Consider the following 18,700-nt stretch of genomic DNA (forward strand, 5'->3'; position numbering starts at 1 on the left):
TGCCCACTTTTATAAATGTGCTGACACGTCTACCACCATGCTGGCCACTATTGTGTGTGCGGGAAAAGGAACAGATAAGGCCCCCAGCCTTTGGCGCCCTGTCTTAAGTGGGCTACAATTTAACTACCTGAGAGTTTTCAGGAACAACACGATGACTTATGAATAGAGGTTTGTTAGAAACCCATCTCAGTTTCTCACAGTCTGCTTCAACTGCCATGTCTTTCACACTAAAGCAGTCAAAAAAACACCATTAATCACCAGGATTGCACCCCACTGACAGACATTTGGCATGATCACACTTTTGCCGTCCACCCTCCATTATCAGGTCTCACTTCTTGACACCCCCACTTACACTCCCACACACAGAGCGATGGGGGTTGGCAGAGCAGCACAAACAGCTCCCCATCTGGTTAAGTTTAAATCCTACGTAAGGGGTTAACAGCCCCGGCAAGCCACGTAACTGAAAGCTTAGCCTGTCTGATGACGCTGGCAGACTCATCTCACTGTCACAATATGACAATCACACAGACTCAGGACATATGATTCCACTTAACTAAGTTGAGGGGCAACTAACTCTCAGAAGCTAACCTTATATTATGTTCCGTTTGAGTCAGTGAGCATATTGTGCCAAAGAAAGCTGGAGTATAATTGTTTTTACAGCCATTTGTCTAAAAAAAAAAAAACATTACTTGTTGGGTAATGTGCAGCTACGGTATTATCGCTTTAAGTGTAACAGTGTTGAATGGTAGATTCCTATGACACCTCAGTGATTATAACATTTGCTGGCGATTTGTGTCCCACAACTTAAAATACACATCTAGTTGTTTTCTTGTCCTATTCCTCTATTCCTAAATTGATTAAAAAAAAAAAAAATTAATAATAATAATAATAATAATAATAATAATAATAATAATATATATTCTCAACATTTATACTCCATTTGCCACCATAATGACAGAATAACCCTTCTAATTGTTGCAGATGGGGCAGTTAATTTATCGTGATGTTTTTAAAAAAAAACAAAAAAAAACAAAAACAGTTCTCACCTCTTTTCTGCATGAAAGTGAAAAGATCATCTAAAAACTCCTTCCTGTTAGGGTCATTGTCCAGTTCATAAAGCTACAAAAGAAAAAAATAGCACAATATTTATTATAAATCTCTCACATTAAATTCTTTGGTAGCACTGTTAATATCAAAACCTTAAATATCACCTACAGGCCTCAGCCAGCTTCTTACACTTAAATGTAACACTGCTCTTTTTTTAGTTTTGTCTTTTTCATTGTTACAGAGCAGCAGAGACACTTCAGGTAACAACCTGAAACTGTGTCCGTGTGTCACTAATATGAGCATAAGAACTTAACAGCCATGAATCTTGGATCTTATTGTTTACCTTGGCAAAGTCCCTGGAGGCCTCTCCTCTTCCTCTCCCACCATCATTTTCTTCATTCCAACTTGCATTACCATTCTGTAAGGGGGAAAAAAAAAGAAGAAGACAACTTTAGCTTCAAAAGCGAAGGTGATGAAGAGGAAATAACCTCAGTATATCAAAGAAAGAAAGAAAGCTAAAAAACACAATGGGAAGGGAGGTCTGAGTCAGAAGCTGGGAAGAAAAAAAAAAAAAAAAAAAAAAAAAAAAAAAGTAAACTACAGAAAATTAGTGATGACTTCTAAACTTTGAGTTTCTAGGTTCTACCTGCAGACACACTTAAGAGTTACAGCTACATTAATCAATTCCTGAAATCAAGCTCATTTAATTAATTTTCATGTCATGCTCATAAATAAATTTTTCTAACCTAAAATAATATCCTCTGCAGGGAATGTTAGTGTGTACATCCCTGTAGAGGATGTATGCACGCATACACACGCACACACACACACACACACACACACACACACACACACACACACACACACACACACACACACACACACACACACACACAATAACATTCCCTGTAGAGGACATTATTTTAGGTTAGAAAAATGAAGAAAATAAATAAATAAATAAATAAATAGTATAAAATATATGTAAATAAACAAACCATTAAGTATAACAATTATGCTCCATGTCATGCTTTCACCAATACATAAAATTTAGCAAATAAACAGTTACTATTTGTTTGTTTATTTTTACCTAGAAAATCCTCAAGACATGTAATTTGACCAGGGGCACCCAAACTTTTACATACAACTGAAGCAGAAATGACCCCACCACATAAACAGAATTAAAATTATTTAGACATTTGGTGTTCTTTTTTTTTTTTTGCCATCTGATGATCACTTTCTTTAAGTCCTCTACATCACTTGGCTGAGCTCATAAAGCACTTATAAACTCTAAGGGTCCCTTTGTGCACACACACACTTTGACTGATTACGGGCCATCCAGTCCGCAACCCAGAGCTCATCTGAGAGGAGTTGGAAAAGTCAAGTCAGAGAGGTAATAAAGCACTTTTACAGGAGTTTCCTTCCATCCCCCTCTTTAATATGCTAAGTGAATCACAGCTGGAGAGAGAGCGAGATCTTCAGAGTTTACAGCTAACACACACCAGCTGGGCCCAGAGGAGAGCCCACTCGGCAGGGGACCAACTGTGGAGCGCAGACACACTGTGTGGTATTGTGATGTGTGAGTAAGGGAGATGTCCAGATGCATGTATACATATACATTATATAACGTCAAGAGGACCTTCAGTATTTATGTTATTAGATGCTGCTGTGCTCAGTGTAACCAAACAGAACCCTTAACTGTATTTATAAATACATTTTGCTCTGAGATTACAGTTCCCCTCCATGCTTGGGCAACTACCAACACATTCTTTCATTGAGGTAACCCAGCACTCACACACAGATTGCATAACATTATCTGACACCCAAGACATTTAGAAAGTCTGCAAGCTGTTATCAGGCTTACTGGTCAGGCTTTGGCCTTACTAATCATATTATAGAAGACTGATTGATGAGTGGGCAAATTAGCCAAGAGGAGGAACCAGATGACCATCTGGGTTAGCAGGAGGAAATGAAGTCCCCTCCCCCATCTCAACTCAATAGAAACTCAAATAGCCCAACTGACCATGCCAAATAATTACTCTGAAAGACAGGACAAACACCTTATGTCACAAATGCGAGTGTACTTTCGGTGTGGTTAAGAGCATACACACGCAGAACCAAGAAATATGGGCAAAATCTAACTTTGAATTTATTCAGTAAAGAAAAAAAAAATCTGTTTGTGTTCTGGTGAGAAAACTACCAATACAATAAGAACAAACACTGGGCCAATTGACAGAACCCCAACTATGTGTCCATTTTTTTTTTCTTTCACAACAAAGAAGATTCTAACTTTGAAAATCCAACAGATTTGTTTAGCTGTCAATGCTAACATTACAGTGGGCTGTAAAGCATGGCCAGTATTTGCATTTAGAGGAAATGATGAACCTGGAATCTGGAGCTGACGTAATGCTAACACCTGGAAGGTTCATATAGCATGCAAAGCAAAAACCAGTATCTGTGTCAAACATTTTAATACAAGGCACTCCAACGTTAAATTTCAGCGTCGAGTACAGCCTAAATTACACTTTAAAGAGAAAAGTTATACTTAAAGAAAAAGAAAAAGATTCAGGTTATGTTCCAAAAGCAATGACTGATATATTTATTTCTGTGATACAGCCAACTTCCATGGAGAAGTGGAGAAAATGTAACATACACCATATATGATTGAACAGGTCAGGTTTTTCCCCTTTCAAAGTACCGTGTAATCCATTAAAATAACTGCAGGAATCTTTCCCTTTGTTGTGTCCAGGTTGTGATGAGCGTTCTTACAGTAGCGCAGCTGCTCCAGGAGCCATATCACTGAAATCAACTTAAAAGCCCTGCAGGGGGGCCTCCGTAAATTTTTTATCCAAATCAAATAATTGGTCCTGTGGTTCCCTGCTGAAAGTCAGAGATTATTTATTCAGCACCTTGCTGTGCTTAGGAGTCGAGGGGCTGGGAGTGTGGTTTGTAAAGGATCTCCTCTTTATTGGAGGCAGTGTGCTTAGCTGGCTGAGGGCCATTACACGCAATGTGAAAGCAGTTGCTAAAAGTTGATAGCCAAGACTCATGTAACAAATGTAGGCAATCTACTCGAAAGTATAAAAGTAAAGCATACAGCACAGAAATGATAAATTCTAAACTCAAGGTGCAGTAATGGTAAAATTCACCTTAAACAAATAGGGCCATTTCCCTGGCTACAAAAAAAAAGTGAACAGCCACAACAGAGACAAAGGGCCATGGAGGAGCTTGGAGCTTGTAGGGCCTGAGGCAAGGGTCATATCCACTAGCTGACTAAGACTGGGCGCTACATTACAAAACAGATTGTCTTTCAAAGAAATGGCACAGGTGTGAATGTTTCAGCCCACACAGGTCCATCACTGCCCAACACCATCATTAGGACATGTGGTATTCTCAAGCTAACGTTCAGACGATGAAGGCTTTAGAATATACTGCATCTAATAAAAATATATGGTCAGCTAAAAGACTCTGCTGCTGACGATGTACACTGAACCTAAAGCTTTCCTGAGATATGACTGTATAGACAAACATCAAAGACACCAAAAAGTATAATAGTAATTACCTGAACTACTGCAGTATTTTACTGTAGGCTATATTTTAGTATATTTTAGTAGGCTATATTTAGCTCTTCAAGCATAAATGTGTCCATTGGAGAGGTCCTATTTCATTATGTTTATCTGAAACTATGACAGTTTCATTTTCTGGTACAAGTCAAAATGTTCAGACATTGATTTTACTGCAGAATTAGATCAAAAGGTTTGTTGTAAATACAAGTACAACTTCTCTGCAGAGGTGAAAGGATCCCAAACCTTTCAAAGAAAACAACCTCAGGCAGGTCAGGACAGGCGCTGAAGGCAACAGGTTTTGTGGGCGGGGGGGGGGGGGGGGGTTACCAGACTTGCTGAGAGGTAAAGGAAATGGACAGGGAAATAATAAGCAGCCCCCCCTGCCCTTCCCCATCTACCTTTCTGCTCTCGATTACCACCCCCCTCCGTTACTACTTTTGTTACGTCGAGTGAAATTGACTAGAAAAGGTCACAAATCACAGGACAACTGCAGCACAGCCACTCCCTCTATTCTCTGCTCATGCACAGGCCCCCAGTGGGAATTCTCACCATTTCAAGAGAAGGAACTCTTAATTCCACTTGGAATGTTTCCTTTGGGTGGGGCTGGACAAACTAGACAGACGCACACCAAACCCCTCCCGTGCTTCACATACTCACTTCAAGTCTTTAAAGATTTTTACTATCAAATACCAGGCTTTAAAGTTCCTGCCCAATCACAAAGTTCACGCTACCCTCCTGAAAAAGTCCAGGACAATGACTCATTCAATCTGCCCCACAGTGTTACATTGTTTCCAGTGGAGACATTTGGAGCCACTGAACACTGTATATTGCTTAGACAATATCTCTGCCTGGTCAAAGCATGCAATGTTAGAATCTACAAATGCCAGTCTCAAAGACAGACAGGGCGCAGAATGTGAGAACTGAGCAGGCCGTGATCTCTCTCACAGATGGCTGCACTTTACATTGATGACAGTGTTCACATCTTCATAGGACCCAGGAGAGTTGTCCTGTAATAAGGCCTAGTGCTACCTCTCCATCAAGATGGACCACCAAACAAAGATGGTGTCTGATGACAATGAAAATGTGGTAAAAAAAAAACAAAAACCGTTATATATAGTCAATGAAACTGGCAGCTAAACTATCTGACATGAAACTGCAGTTTAAGCCACACAATATTTATGTAAACAGGCCTGTCAGTCATAAACTTTTGATAATGATTAATGTATTAATTAATTAACAAGTTAATTGTCTTTAATTGTTCACTGTATTCAAGAAAAAGTCTAAATTTGCCATAACAGCTGATAAGCTAGCTGGCTTCCTAACTGCACTCTGTAGCTTCCAACTGAAGACAGACATAGATGAAGTTCAAATAAACAAACACTGCTGCCCTGTAAAGGTGTTATTACACCAGAACTTACAACATTGTGTTTTTTTGTAAGGCCCATGATCTCCAATTACATGCATTTGTCCCAACCCAACTGATACATAAGTGCATCCACATTCAGATCCTATTTGTAGAGATGCAAATTTATGACTAAAAGCTAACCCCTGTGGAAAATGATTGCAATCAGCCTTTAATAAATGCAATCAGCTCAAATGACAGATCAGGTGATCAGGTAATTAGGTAATAATTACGACAGGCCAAAATGTAGGAAGTAAATATGAGTGTATAAATTCAAGGAGCTACACTGTAAATCAAGGAGCTACACAACAAAAAAGACCCAAACAAGGAGCCAGATCTTCTGCCGACTGATCATTTATGTGACAAATCATTTCTGCAACATTAAACCATGATATAAGCTCATTGAAACTGATTGCATCCAGCTGGCTTGTACTGCCAGCACAAGCTTGATGTGTTGCCATGGTGACGGTTAAATAATGCAAGACTGTTGGACAAACAAGATCATTCTGCATCCACAGGAAAGACCCAGTCTTCAACAGTGTGAAAATAAAGCTTAAAGGTCGACCATCTTATGAGACCAATGAGGGACCATAGCAACATCTCATCGATGCCTTGGGTTAAAAGGGCCTTATGTTTTCGGGTACACAATTCTTCCTTGCACAGTAACAGCCTCTATTAAATACAGCAGAAACTGAAACTCTACCAAGCAAGGTTATTGCAGAGACATGCAGCCAAAGCATTCATGTGTCAACTTTGTTTCTATTACTAGTGCTAAATTATGTAGCACAAAAATAGGTAGAAATAATGCATAGCTTGACTGTCATGATTTTTAGAAAGAAAAAAAAAAGGCAACAACCTCACACTAGCTAACACTGGTTGGCTATAATTCAGCACACACGAGGTCCAGTGTCCACTGAATCTGATTAAACCACCATTAATCACTCTAGATTAACATGCTAGGGGACCACAAAAGGGGCATTGTAGCAGCCACTGAAAAAGAGCTTGCTACCAGTGTTTGTCAGGTAGTTTGTGAAACATCAGTCAGCATTACTATGGTGGTGACAAAAAAACAGGCAGCCTCACTGAGAACAATTTGCATTCCTTGAAGTTGTCTGGGTATGAAAAAATGCTTAAATTTATCACTAAACTTTATCACATAATGAAATACCTCATCTCATGATTACCGAAAGGCTATTCCTTCAGCTGTGTGCATGTGACTTCAGTAAAACAGTAGGTCATTCCCCATGGAGACTACAAACAAAACAGGCTTCAACTTGTTTTTATCTCTATGCTGCCAATTAATTCTCTTATTTACTAAGATTGTGTAAACATTAACATGGTCTCTGAGCGTGACTGTGTTTGCCGATTGACTGAGGCTTATCCATTTAAGTGTGAAAGGCTCCAAAAAGCCAACCCCCCACCCTCACTTGAAAATGCCATTTGTGGCATCTGTTCTTTTGTGTAGTCGGTGCCATCAAACTAGTCCCTTCCCTCTCCCAACCACCCCCCCCACCAACCCCAACACACATACTGCAATCTGATACCGTTACCACAGCACAGGATCATTAAATACTAAAGAACAGACATAAAGAAAGGGAAGGGGGAAAGAAAGCAAAACAAAAAGAGAGACAAGGAAATTCTCAGTCAACAATAAATTCCCCTCCAACCATGTGGGAGCCAAGCAACAAGGTCAAACTTCTATAAAGCATGCATCTCACACAACATGGCCAAAGGGTCCTGCTGTGCTCACTGCCATAACCAACCAATCTACACAACATGCTCACTGAAGAGCTGCCGAAAAAAGATACACAACCAATTTCAATTTTTATTTTTAACGGAATAAAGTATGTAACTGATTAAAAACGACCAAGTGAAACATTTTCTGTAGCAATGTTTATGCAGGAATGACTGCTGCACTGCATCTTATCTGTGCATTTGTCTGCAGTGAGATTTTATATATTTATAAATCACACACACAAACACACATATACATATAATATATATATATATATATATATATATATATATATATATATATATATATATATATATATACACACACACACACACACACACACACACACACACACCTATATATATATGAATATGAAATGACAAACGGTTTGAGAGATCAAGGAGGAAGCAGACAGGACTGTACGTGCTTGTATATAATGCCTAAACATAGCCATGGAAGCTACCTCAGTCAAACTGTCTCCAGCTATAATGAAGCCCATATCCAGCTGGCAAGTTTTAAGAGTGCACACAGGCAATTTTATTGCCCACACCCACACACACATCATTAGCCTCTAAATATACAGTGGCTTGGGTGTGACGAAAACATCAGAGCACTGCCCATCAACGTGGAGCCTCACTTCCCTCCATGATAGTATCACAGCTGTGGGCTCACAAATACTACACGTAGTACGAAACCAATGTGTCTTATTTTGAGCTTTAGGAGAAATATGAAGCTTTAAGTCATCTTAGGGATCTAAATTAGTTAAAATGAAAGAGAAGCCATAACTGCATTGAAGAGCATGGGGCTTTATATTGCAATATTTTAGAAGCTACTGGAGACAAAAAGGAAGAAAAAAATAATAATTTCCTCTGATTTATGAACTATTCTCATTCACAAACTACACAATGTAGGCTTCAGTAAATTAGTGCCTAAGAAAGCACTAATGCATGTGTATTCCTTATTCTCTAAATGTAATATAGTCAGGCTAACACTGTCAGAGCTTTTAGAGTTCCAGTCTTTTCTGCTTGTGGTTAGATTTTATATCCAAAGTATTTGTTTAAAGACAAAAGATGTGGAGAAAAACACCACCTCTCATTCTAATAACAATTTAAAAACTCTATAACTTCAAAATATTAGCACATTCAGGTCAGCTTCTAAATCCACATCAATAAGCGTAAACCAAAGGGCCTGGTCTCCTGCAGTGGAGGCACGCGTCCACAACACCTCTGCTCTCTGTCTGGCAGCCCTGATGACGAGCCTCTTTGGACAGTAGCCAAGACAGCATTACGCTGCCAAGTGTCTGTTCCAAGAAAACACCACGGGCCAGGAACAACAGAGGAAAGTGAGATCGCAGGAAGAAGAAAAAAAAAAAGGAAAAAAAAAAAAAAAGAATGAATGAAAGAGAGAATGACATTCCTGGTTTGCTGGGCGGATTGCCAGAACAGCACACTTTCCAGGTATTTAAAGACATAATAGGTCAACACCTGACTCTTACAGGAGCCCGCTAACAAAACTGAAACAGCCACATCACACATGGGTTTGCACAGCAGACGATCAACAGTGTAAAAACGAAGAAAGAAAGGAACGCTCAGGTGAAGAAAGAAAAGGATTATGTAGCAGAAAAGGGTAAAATCAGAAGCATGGTTATGAATATTGCTTTGAGGAACTGTGTGCTGTGGTTCACTAGGCCCTATCCCTGCTGCCACTGAATCAAGTCCTACCAGGAGACATCTTAAAATCAAAACCCACCTTATTCAACGCAAAAAGACATTTAACAAATTCTAGACACTGTGAAAGACTCCTAAAACAACTCAATAAAAGCAGACATGTGAATAATTAAAGAAAAAGAATAAATTTAACCATCAACCGTACAAACAGGTCATCGAAGGTTCCTTAGTAAAGGCACCGGTTATGTACACAACTCAACACTCAGAGAACAATCTGAAAGCATAAATGGCCCTTCTTTATGATAAAACCTGGTGAATATGGTTCTTTAAAGAAACCTCTGCATAGCACCAAAATGGGTTCCTTTATTTTTGCAATTCAAATTACAATTTTAGGGTTCTACATGGAACCCTTTTAATCATCTCTTTTGCAGGTTTCTTTAAATATACTTTTGAACACTGGTTTTACATTGCACCATAAAAAGGCTCCACAATTTTAAGAAGTCAAAGAATCTATAAAACACAAGCCCGAAATGGTGTCACTTCCTTAAAATCCAATTAGCCGTACGGTTATACAGACGTAACACAAACCTGTTTGATTGACTCATCAAAGCTCCAGTCAGCCAGGCCATTGGGTGTAGTGAAGGAGTGCGGCTCAGAAGGAGATGGGCTGTCTTCTGGTTCATCTTTCACTTTGGGTGGGGGTGAGCGGGCCCGCTTTTTGGCAGCCGAGGGAGAGGCAGCGTAGACGGGGAAGGGATACGGAGGAACTCCCACACCAGCCTGCTGGAGGGCAAGACTCTGCTTCCTTAGAAACTCCAAACCCTCGTTTTCTTCATCCTCGCTTCCTTCTTCGCCATCCATCATCTCATCCTCTTCGTCCTCTTCTCCTGCAGAATCTCTCCCTCTGTCCATCTCGTCCTCCTCCTGAAGAGCAGAGTCCACGCTGCTTTGTGTAGAAACCCTGCTGGCTGGAGGCCCCTGACTGCCCTTCGGAGCTCTTTCTAGAGCGCTCTTGCTGAAGAACTCGGGAGTCAGTGGTGCCCCCTGGGCCCTGGCTGAAGCCATGATGGCTTGCTGAGCGGCCAGCTGCTGGGCATAGAGAATGTGGGCCTCCCTGAGGTGCCTCTCTTTTCGCTCCATCTCTAGCTTGGCTTGCTGCTGCCTCTGGAGCTGCTCCATAACAGCTTCCAGCTTGATGCCGGCCATACTTCCCAGTGCTGCCTGAGAGAAGGCTCCTGCAAGGCTGCTGTCCTGAGATAAAATGGGCTGAAGAACAAATAATAACATCAGCATTAGTGGGCAGTTTAGCAGTTTTTCTGAGACACACCGGCTCACATCCATCGTTTCACCTCACCAGCACTCGCTCAAGAGACACAAACGGGTTTTCTCACGAGACTCACTAATACAGTGTGACCTGGCTTAAAACACCACCATGACCAGAAGAAAACGTTAAACCTCGTTCACTGAAAGCTAATCTGTGTGCTTAACAGCTAACGTTAAAACGCACGGGTGTCCTTTGACCCGAGCGGTGGCTATTTGGCAAAGATGACCGGATTTCCGGCCAAAACACCGTGTCGCTTTTCATTGAGCTAAATAATCAATTTCGGCTAAAGCTGCTTAATCCATGGAAAAACGAGCACAGAAGTAAGTTTGACTGTATGAAGCCCTGCGCTCACTTCTGAACGGCGGCTGCTCCAAATTAATGGCGCACGTCCAAAATCAACAGTTAAATGTGACCCACCACCAACACAGAGCACAGCGAGCCCACGGGCAGCCGCGGAGCAGCGAGTTTCACACAAAATAAGACTAAAAAGTGCTTTAGAGTTTTACAGAAGCACCAATTTACGACGAATTGGTAGTTTGAAGCAACTAAAGGGTCCGTCAGAAGTGTATAAACGGGGTGGGGGCACAAAACTGAAATCATGACGTGTCCAGTGGAGATTTTGGCCACATATAAGCCGAACAAGTCAGGGCTAATTAACAAAACAACAACCAAACAAACCAAAACACTAAAAACACAAAAGCCCTTTTACACAATAAACCCGGGTGACTGGATTAAAACCCTTCATGGTTTTATCCTATTCGCTCTGGAGAGCCAGGAATCCAGTTTCACGGCAGGTCTTCTCCAGACTGCGCCGAAACGTGGATCTTGGCCAACAGTCGGGACTCACCATTTGCGCCTTGCTGCTGCCGCCGCTACTGGAATTGTCCACCATCCCTCCTTCCTAGATGTTCCTTTTCCTTTTTATTGCTTTTGTTCTCTCTTTCACAAAGCTGTCCGCGCTTGATCAGTGCACCAGTAATGAGTAATGAGCGTCTAATGTCCCCGATAAGAGTGCAACAGCCTTTCGGTGCTCGCTGGGAAAAATCGATATTTTTTCTTTAAAGGCAGAGGAGGGAGGGGGCAGCCGAGGGGAAATGCCTGCCTGAGCTCACCTCAGCTCCCGGAGTGCCGTTCAAGGGGACTCCCACTATCCTCGCCTTTCCTCCACCCAGAGCCAAACCCCCCTCATGAACACCCAGCTAGAGCCCGCCCCGCCCCGCCGCCGCCTACAGCGATGGAGTAGGCCCGCGTCCCCTCCGACCTGCTACGCCTTCAATGTGCACACGACGGCTGTTTGTATATACGTGGCTGTGGCCCCGTCGTTGTTCTTAACAGTTCAAGTCTTTCGACTTCACGCTGGACGTTTGAACACATTCAGAAACTGTAACTTACATTCCTCCGTTTCTCTTAAATGAACTTAATTATTCTAAACAGTGTGTGTATAGCAAGTCAAAACGTCCACTTGCTGTTGTAGGTGTCCATTTATCAGCCACCGCCGTTTGTTTTCCAGGCGTCAGCCTACTAATTACAAAGCGCGCTCACGTTACGCCCCCTAGTGGCACCACGGTGCATTGAAACTTATATTACAGTTTTCCACTAGTGGAAAAACAAATTGCTGGGTTGAACAAGGGTCATATATCTCATGTGATGTGTGATGTGACATTGAACTCATGGCAGTAAATCGAAAACAAGAGCTTCTGGGCAAAACAGACACATGGACTCAGTAAAGATATATCTCCCTTTATTAAGTCCATCAATATTTTACAAGCAAAAGAACATAATAAAGGCCAATTAAATATAACAAATGTCATGACATGAGGCAAAGACTTCAAGTACAGCGGTCCACTCCTTCTCAACAACAGCAACAGGTCCTCAGAAGACTCTGCAGGGAAGGACAGAGGAGAGACACTGATATGTTAACAATGACTCAAATCACAATGCTACCTTTAAGACAGGGGGTGTCAGAGTTCAGCAGTCTCCCTCATTCAACACAACACATCTGATTCAACTCAGCTAAACACAGAGTCCTTCATGAGATTAATACGGATGTTTAGAAGACAGAAAATACTAATCTCTGCAGGGTGGTTGCGATGAGGACCTGAGTCTGAGACCACTGCTTTAGGAGATAACAATGCTTGGTGCACTGGTTTGTGCAAATGCTCACCATATTTGCAGAAGTCTATGCTTTGTCAATGCCAAGTTCCTCAGGCGTGGGGATTCCTAGCTCACTGAGAGTGGGCCGAAGCTCTTGGACAACATAGGGATAGATCTCTTTGTGGGGCCCAGCTTTGTCCTATGTTAAGTTCAGAAAAGAAATGTGCATAAATGTGACAACGTATACAACTAAAGTGCATGTTTTATAGGCAAAATAATACAAGACCGAATAACTAAGTCTAACAGCGATCAAACAGCTTATAGTCTAAAATAAAAAAAAGAGTTAATACTAGGGCTGGCATGAATCATTTGAATAATTTAAAGTATTTGTTCATTACGTTGGTATTCATTTCCCTATTTATTATTAGGAAGCTTTGCCCTTTTAAGACACAAAATTGTAGCCTAAACTGTGACACATTTCATGATTAAAGGGAAAATGGGGGTCATTAAAGGTTCTGTAAAAAAATAATAAAAAAGTAAGGCAAGATGTTAAAAATAGATTATAGCTGTATTAGCTGAATGCATCATAAATACATGCCCATTATCCACGTTGCCTCACCTCAGAGCACTGTAAATGATCCGATGATAAGAAAAACACTCAGTGTGGTAAGAGGTTGGTATATCACAGAGGCACGGCACGTTGGATTAATCATCTGATATATTTAAGCATAGTGATTATCCAAGTACCATTTTGTAGGCTATGTGCTTTCCTTCATATGCTCTGGAACTGGTACACACTTAGTTTATTGCTGCCACCCACTGGTTATATTTTGAACTGCAAATACTATACTAAACATACTAAAATTCTGAAATGTAAATATTATTGTTCTTAAGTGTGATTTTGCGAATTAGTATTCAAGTACTTGTTCAGAAATACCAATGAGTCCTCCAAGCCTGTAAAATGCTGTTAGGGCCAGCCCTATATAACACAGAAATAGAACATCTATAGTGATGTCAAATGTATTTAACATTTCAAATAGTTGTTACCAACCTTGACCGCCTCAAGAATACGGATGGCACTGGCCAAATCGTTTAACCTCCGACAGGCCCTCAAGGCTGCATCCAGGATCTTGGGCTCAGGTACCAAGTCATAACCAATCAACGTGTTCATACCTGGGAGAAAACAGCAACATTTACCACAGTGACACATTAAGTGTTGGAACTCCAAAGGAATGGCAAAGAATTCTATCCATTCAAAGTACTGACAAGTTGACATACTGAGGTTTCCTGATCATTTCAAGGCATACAATCATGACTGTGATATTCTAACACAGTGGAACTAGGATGTAACAGATTAACTGATCAACTACTTCTTCTTCTTTCGGCTGTTTCCTTTAGGGGTCGCCACAGCGCATCATCTGCCTCCATCTTACCCTATCCACTGCCTCCTCTACTTTTACACCAACCATCTCCATGTCCACCTTCACTACATCCATAAACCTTCTCTGAGGTCTACCTCTTCTCCTTCTACCTGGCAGCACCAATGATTAACTGATTAACTGTTAACTGAAAAACAAGCAACTGTTCAACCAATGATACCAGTAATAAATGAATGAATGAATGAATGAATGACAGTAGTCCATTGAATATACCAAACATTATCAACACTAAGTTTTTTTTGGTGTAATAATGAATATATAACTAGTTTTCAGCCTCTTATGTGAAGTATTTTTAATACTGTTTTGGGCTGTTTTCCCCATATACATGTTATACCTGTTCCCACTTATCAGTATTACATTTCAAACAAGGATCACTTTAATATCTCAGATATCTCTTCAATATTTCTATTTAATGCAGAAATCAATGGATGTGTGCGCTCATAAGTGTGGGTATATCAAATATTTTATAATGGCTGTGAACATGGCTCAGTAAATCATTTTAGAAAAAAGTTTTGATGGGTTAAGTCCTTAATTTTCATGGTTGACATTTAACTGCTGACTAATGATGGTTGATCATTGGTCAAAAGAAATTCCTTTAATTTTTTTCCAAGAAATGATTGTGCAGGATACAACATATAAGCTACAAGAGAAAATGTGTTTTGAACTGTTGCATTTTGTTCTGTGACACATTTTAAAACTGGATGATCAAGGTGATCAGGATGATCTGGATGATCTGGGTAGAATGTTTTGAGCAATAAAGGGAGTCAAAATCAAGAAAAACTTCTTGCAACTTGAAAAACAAGTCAGCAGTTCGAAAAATAAAAAAACAAAAAACAGTCATTTTCCATCATATTCAGAACAAGTTAACATTAACTGTAATAGTGCTCAGGTGTACAACCGATCAAATAAGTGGACTTACTAAACATATGAAACAACTTAAGGTCATCAAAACTCACTATTCTGAGTTAAAAAATTATTTAGAGCATAAAAATAGTTTTACTTTTAGCCTATTACCTGAACACAAGAGTCAATGACAGAATTTGCTGACACTGTAGAATCTACCTTTTCTCAGCTCCCAGGCGTCAATGTCTGGTTTGCTGAAGTAGGTGATCCAGCGGGCATCAAACTCCTCGTCTGTCTCCTGTTTGCCATGAGAGTAGCATCGAGCAGCTAGAGGAGCTATTCAGGAAACAAAACAAAAGAACATCAGTGAAACGGCACTCACTCAGTCATAAGCTGCATGTATTTGAGACAAATTTTTTTTTTTGAAAACATGAACGTGATCATTCAGGCCTTTGGAAGCATTCTCATCACAGCAGGTAATAAAATATGAAAATCTAAAATGTGAGAGCGACTTGAGAATGTAGAATATTTATTGTAAAACACTTCTTACTGTTTTTTGGAAAAAACTAACAAATAAACAAACAAACAAACTAATAACCATTGCTCAAATAGACAAACTGCACAGTAAATTCATGTCAACATACAACTGCTAATGTGGGTAGTGCCTGCAGGTAAGTTGCACACTGGTATAACTAAGAACTGATGTTTATATGATGTGTAGTTAGCTAGCTAGCCTAGCTACATTTGAAATTCTTGGCTTGCAGGAACAAACCTGGTTTGGAGCAAAACATTAACTTTTGTCAGTTTTGTAAGGTACTTGGTTGCTGTGGCATCAGATTATGAAAAAGCTAAGAATGAAAGAGCATTACTCCAAGCACCTTTTAGCAGGTCAGTTACACCCTAAAGCTAAGATTTAGGTCACACTTACTCACTGGGAACGAAAGACAGCACGGTACCGTAAATAGAATCAGCATACATCTCTCTATACATATCATGTGTTATGGCATGTAGGAAAAAATAACAGGTTATCAGTAGGTTATGCCTTGTGGCCTCAATGCATGATATGGCAGTGGTATTGGGGGCGACAGCAGCTTAAAATAGTTTCTACTACTGCAGAACTTTGGGTTCTGAGCTGAATTTCAGGGCAATCAACTATGGCTGAGAGCTTGTGAGTACAACTGACAGAGAAAGGACGGCAGGGTTCCTATCGGCCCGGTCAGGTCACACCATCAAACTTTTGAAACTTTTTCCCGGGTATTTTATTTTACCTTTAAGGTCTACTTATGACATTTGTATGACATTCATGCACAAAAAAGGAGATTATTTTTACACGACTGTTTTCCAATCTCTCTTTATCCCTTAGAATTAAACAGGCTGCTTCCATCACTGTACCTTTAAGACTGTAAATGAGCACTGTTTTGACTGATTGCTCTGTATTGAACCTCATTCAAAAAGCACTGAGAACTGAAATACCGATTAGAAAATTGGTGCAGGCTGAGTGTATATGTGCTAGTTATCATACGAAACTAGTTATCATATGAGTGAATATGTATGTTATAAAACAACATTTACATATTACTTCAAAAGGAAATTAGGTTTTTCACAATATGGGCCCTTTAAGCATCTTGATAACTTTACACTGGGCCCAAATCCTCCCTAGTTAATAACACCCTTGCATAACACAAATAAAGAATGCAAAGGGGGTGTGTGCTCACATTAAAAAAAACAAACAAAAAAAAAACACTATAACAGAAACGACCGCATAGAATGTGTTATTAAGTTTTAAGAAAGATGGTCTGCATCAGTAACCCCAATCTGCATCACTCATACAAAACATTAAAATTATACCATTACAGTTTCAACTAAGGACATTTCAGGAAGTGCAGCATGAACAAAAGACTGATATCTGTAAACACTGTCGTCCCGTTTCGGTTTCTCCAACATCAATTCTGGCTCTTTAATAAACGAATAGATAACAATCATTGGACAGGCACTGCAATGCATGATATGTTGCTTCCTTACCTGCATTAAAAAAAAAAAAAAAAAAAAAAAAAAAAAAACACTGACCAAGACATGTTTGCTCCATTTCTTCACACAGTCTAAATCATTCACACTGCATAAGATAAAGCTGGATCATCTAAAGTTTAGGAACTAGTCTAACAAGTTTATGGGTAGACAGGTACTATGAAGACCCCACAGGTGTTACATTAAGTGCCATTAAAAAGTCCATCTAATTAGTGTCAGTCAGGAGCTACAATCCTCCGCGTGACAGTGAAAGACACTGATTCCTTCGTTCAGATGGAACCGGACCAATATTTTTGTCTGACCTACTGAGCTTTCATAGTTTAGGACACCTGACCTCTGAAACCAGGTTAGACAAAGTTTCTGTAATGAACAACAACACATCCAGCATGCTAGTTTCCGTAACTAAGCGTGAATAACAAGTGATACATTAATTTAGTTTGCTCGGACACCCAGTGGTCAGTGGGTCGAGCTTTACATATGTTGCTCTCGGTAGCATTAACTTAGCCACAGCAGTAATGTCATCCTCTCGGCTCGGCTCAGCTCAGTTGCGCGGCCCGTGGTTTTCATGCTGTTCATTATAGTGTCCCTGCAGAGCACGTAGACGCTCAGTTAGCAAACCGCTGGCTAAGTTAGATTGCGCATTCAGTTATGAAAATAATGATCGCGTATCTTAGGAGCGAATAAATTCTCCACCTATTTACAGTTAAAACGCGTTTTAATACTTGACTGGGGTCCCAAACATATTTAAACTTATAAATGAACAAGAACACTGACTGCTACCGTAAGCTAGGCTAGCACAGATCAGCTGGGCCTGAAATCCTCAACGGGTCATTACAAGGACACAGGCAAACTCCAGCGTAGCGCTGGCTAACATACACAAGTCCACGCTTTTAAAGAGGCGCCGCTACATAATTTATACATTAGATACGACCACAGTAACGGTTATAAACGAGTACACCAGCCCAGCTAGCTAGCTATGAACTTCACACACGTTCCCTAGGCTACCTATGTCTAGCATGCAGGCTAACCAGCTAACCGTTCAACAAGCTCTGATTCAGGCGCCCGGATGAAGCCGTCCGCCTACGGTAAGATAACCAAGTGTGACAGAAAACGACCTTTCTGTTCAGAAGGCATGTTTATAACAATTACCTGTATACTGTGGTCGTGAACGTGTTAGACTCCGGGCACCGGAGAATGAAAGGCGGAGGGCGGCTCTGAACATGATTTCGGGCTGAACACCAGCACACTGGTCTCTGGATGGTAGCTCAGTACCGCTGGAACGGAGGTGGAGGCGGAGGCCCTGTGTCCTGATACGAGCCTAGTTTTTTTTTTTTTTTGTTCTCCACCCGTATTCCGACAGACCCGCCCATTGCTCTAGGATTGGCTAGTACATCACAGTCACAGGAAGTTGTTATACATATATATATATATATATATATATATATATATATATATATATATATATATATATATATATATATGCAAATATACATAAATATATTAACACACATATTAAACAATAGAAATAATAGAACCAATCACCAGTAATAGTAGCAGCAAT

At 40.3% G+C, this 18,700-nt stretch overlaps 2 protein-coding genes across 2 annotated transcripts in view; both read right to left on the reverse strand.

The window, feature by feature from the left end:
* Positions 1-11,888, reverse strand: part of arid3b (AT rich interactive domain 3B (BRIGHT-like)) — a 30,284-nt gene extending 18,396 nt beyond the window's left edge. The window contains exons 1-4 of the mRNA XM_017713697.2: positions 11,586-11,888; positions 10,003-10,680; positions 1,391-1,465; positions 1,047-1,119 (exon numbers count right to left, since the gene is read on the reverse strand). Coding sequence (XP_017569186.1) covers positions 1,047-1,119; positions 1,391-1,465; positions 10,003-10,680; positions 11,586-11,630 — 871 coding nt within the window. The 5' untranslated portion in view covers positions 11,631-11,888. The remainder of the gene's footprint in view (positions 1-1,046; positions 1,120-1,390; positions 1,466-10,002; positions 10,681-11,585) is intronic.
* A 574-nt stretch (positions 11,889-12,462) lies between these two features.
* On the reverse strand, positions 12,463-18,461 carry LOC108436939 (cytochrome c oxidase subunit 5A, mitochondrial). The gene is made up of 5 exons (XM_017713698.2): positions 18,289-18,461; positions 15,334-15,450; positions 13,884-14,005; positions 12,903-13,031; positions 12,463-12,620 (listed from the first exon to the last, which is right to left on the reverse strand). Exons 1-4 carry the CDS (start codon positions 18,359-18,361, stop codon positions 12,918-12,920), a joined length of 426 nt encoding a protein of 141 aa, XP_017569187.1. The 5' UTR covers positions 18,362-18,461; the 3' UTR covers positions 12,463-12,620; positions 12,903-12,917.
* Positions 18,462-18,700: the final 239 nt, after the last annotated feature.

This window comes from Pygocentrus nattereri, chromosome 11 (assembly GCF_015220715.1).
Source record: "Pygocentrus nattereri isolate fPygNat1 chromosome 11, fPygNat1.pri, whole genome shotgun sequence".
Taxonomy (NCBI): domain Eukaryota; kingdom Metazoa; phylum Chordata; class Actinopteri; order Characiformes; family Serrasalmidae; genus Pygocentrus; species Pygocentrus nattereri.

Coding starts and splice junctions, on each gene's coding strand:
- LOC108436939 (XM_017713698.2), bottom strand. CDS start 18,361: ATGTTCAGAGCCGCCCTCCGCCTTTCATTCTCCGGTGCCCGGAGTCTA. Junction 14,006..15,333: donor CGCCTGGGAGCTGAGAAAAG/GTAGATTCTACA, acceptor GTTTTCTCCCAG/GTATGAACACGTTGATTGGT. Junction 13,032..13,883: donor GTATTCTTGAGGCGGTCAAG/GTTGGTAACAAC, acceptor AACTTAACATAG/GACAAAGCTGGGCCCCACAA.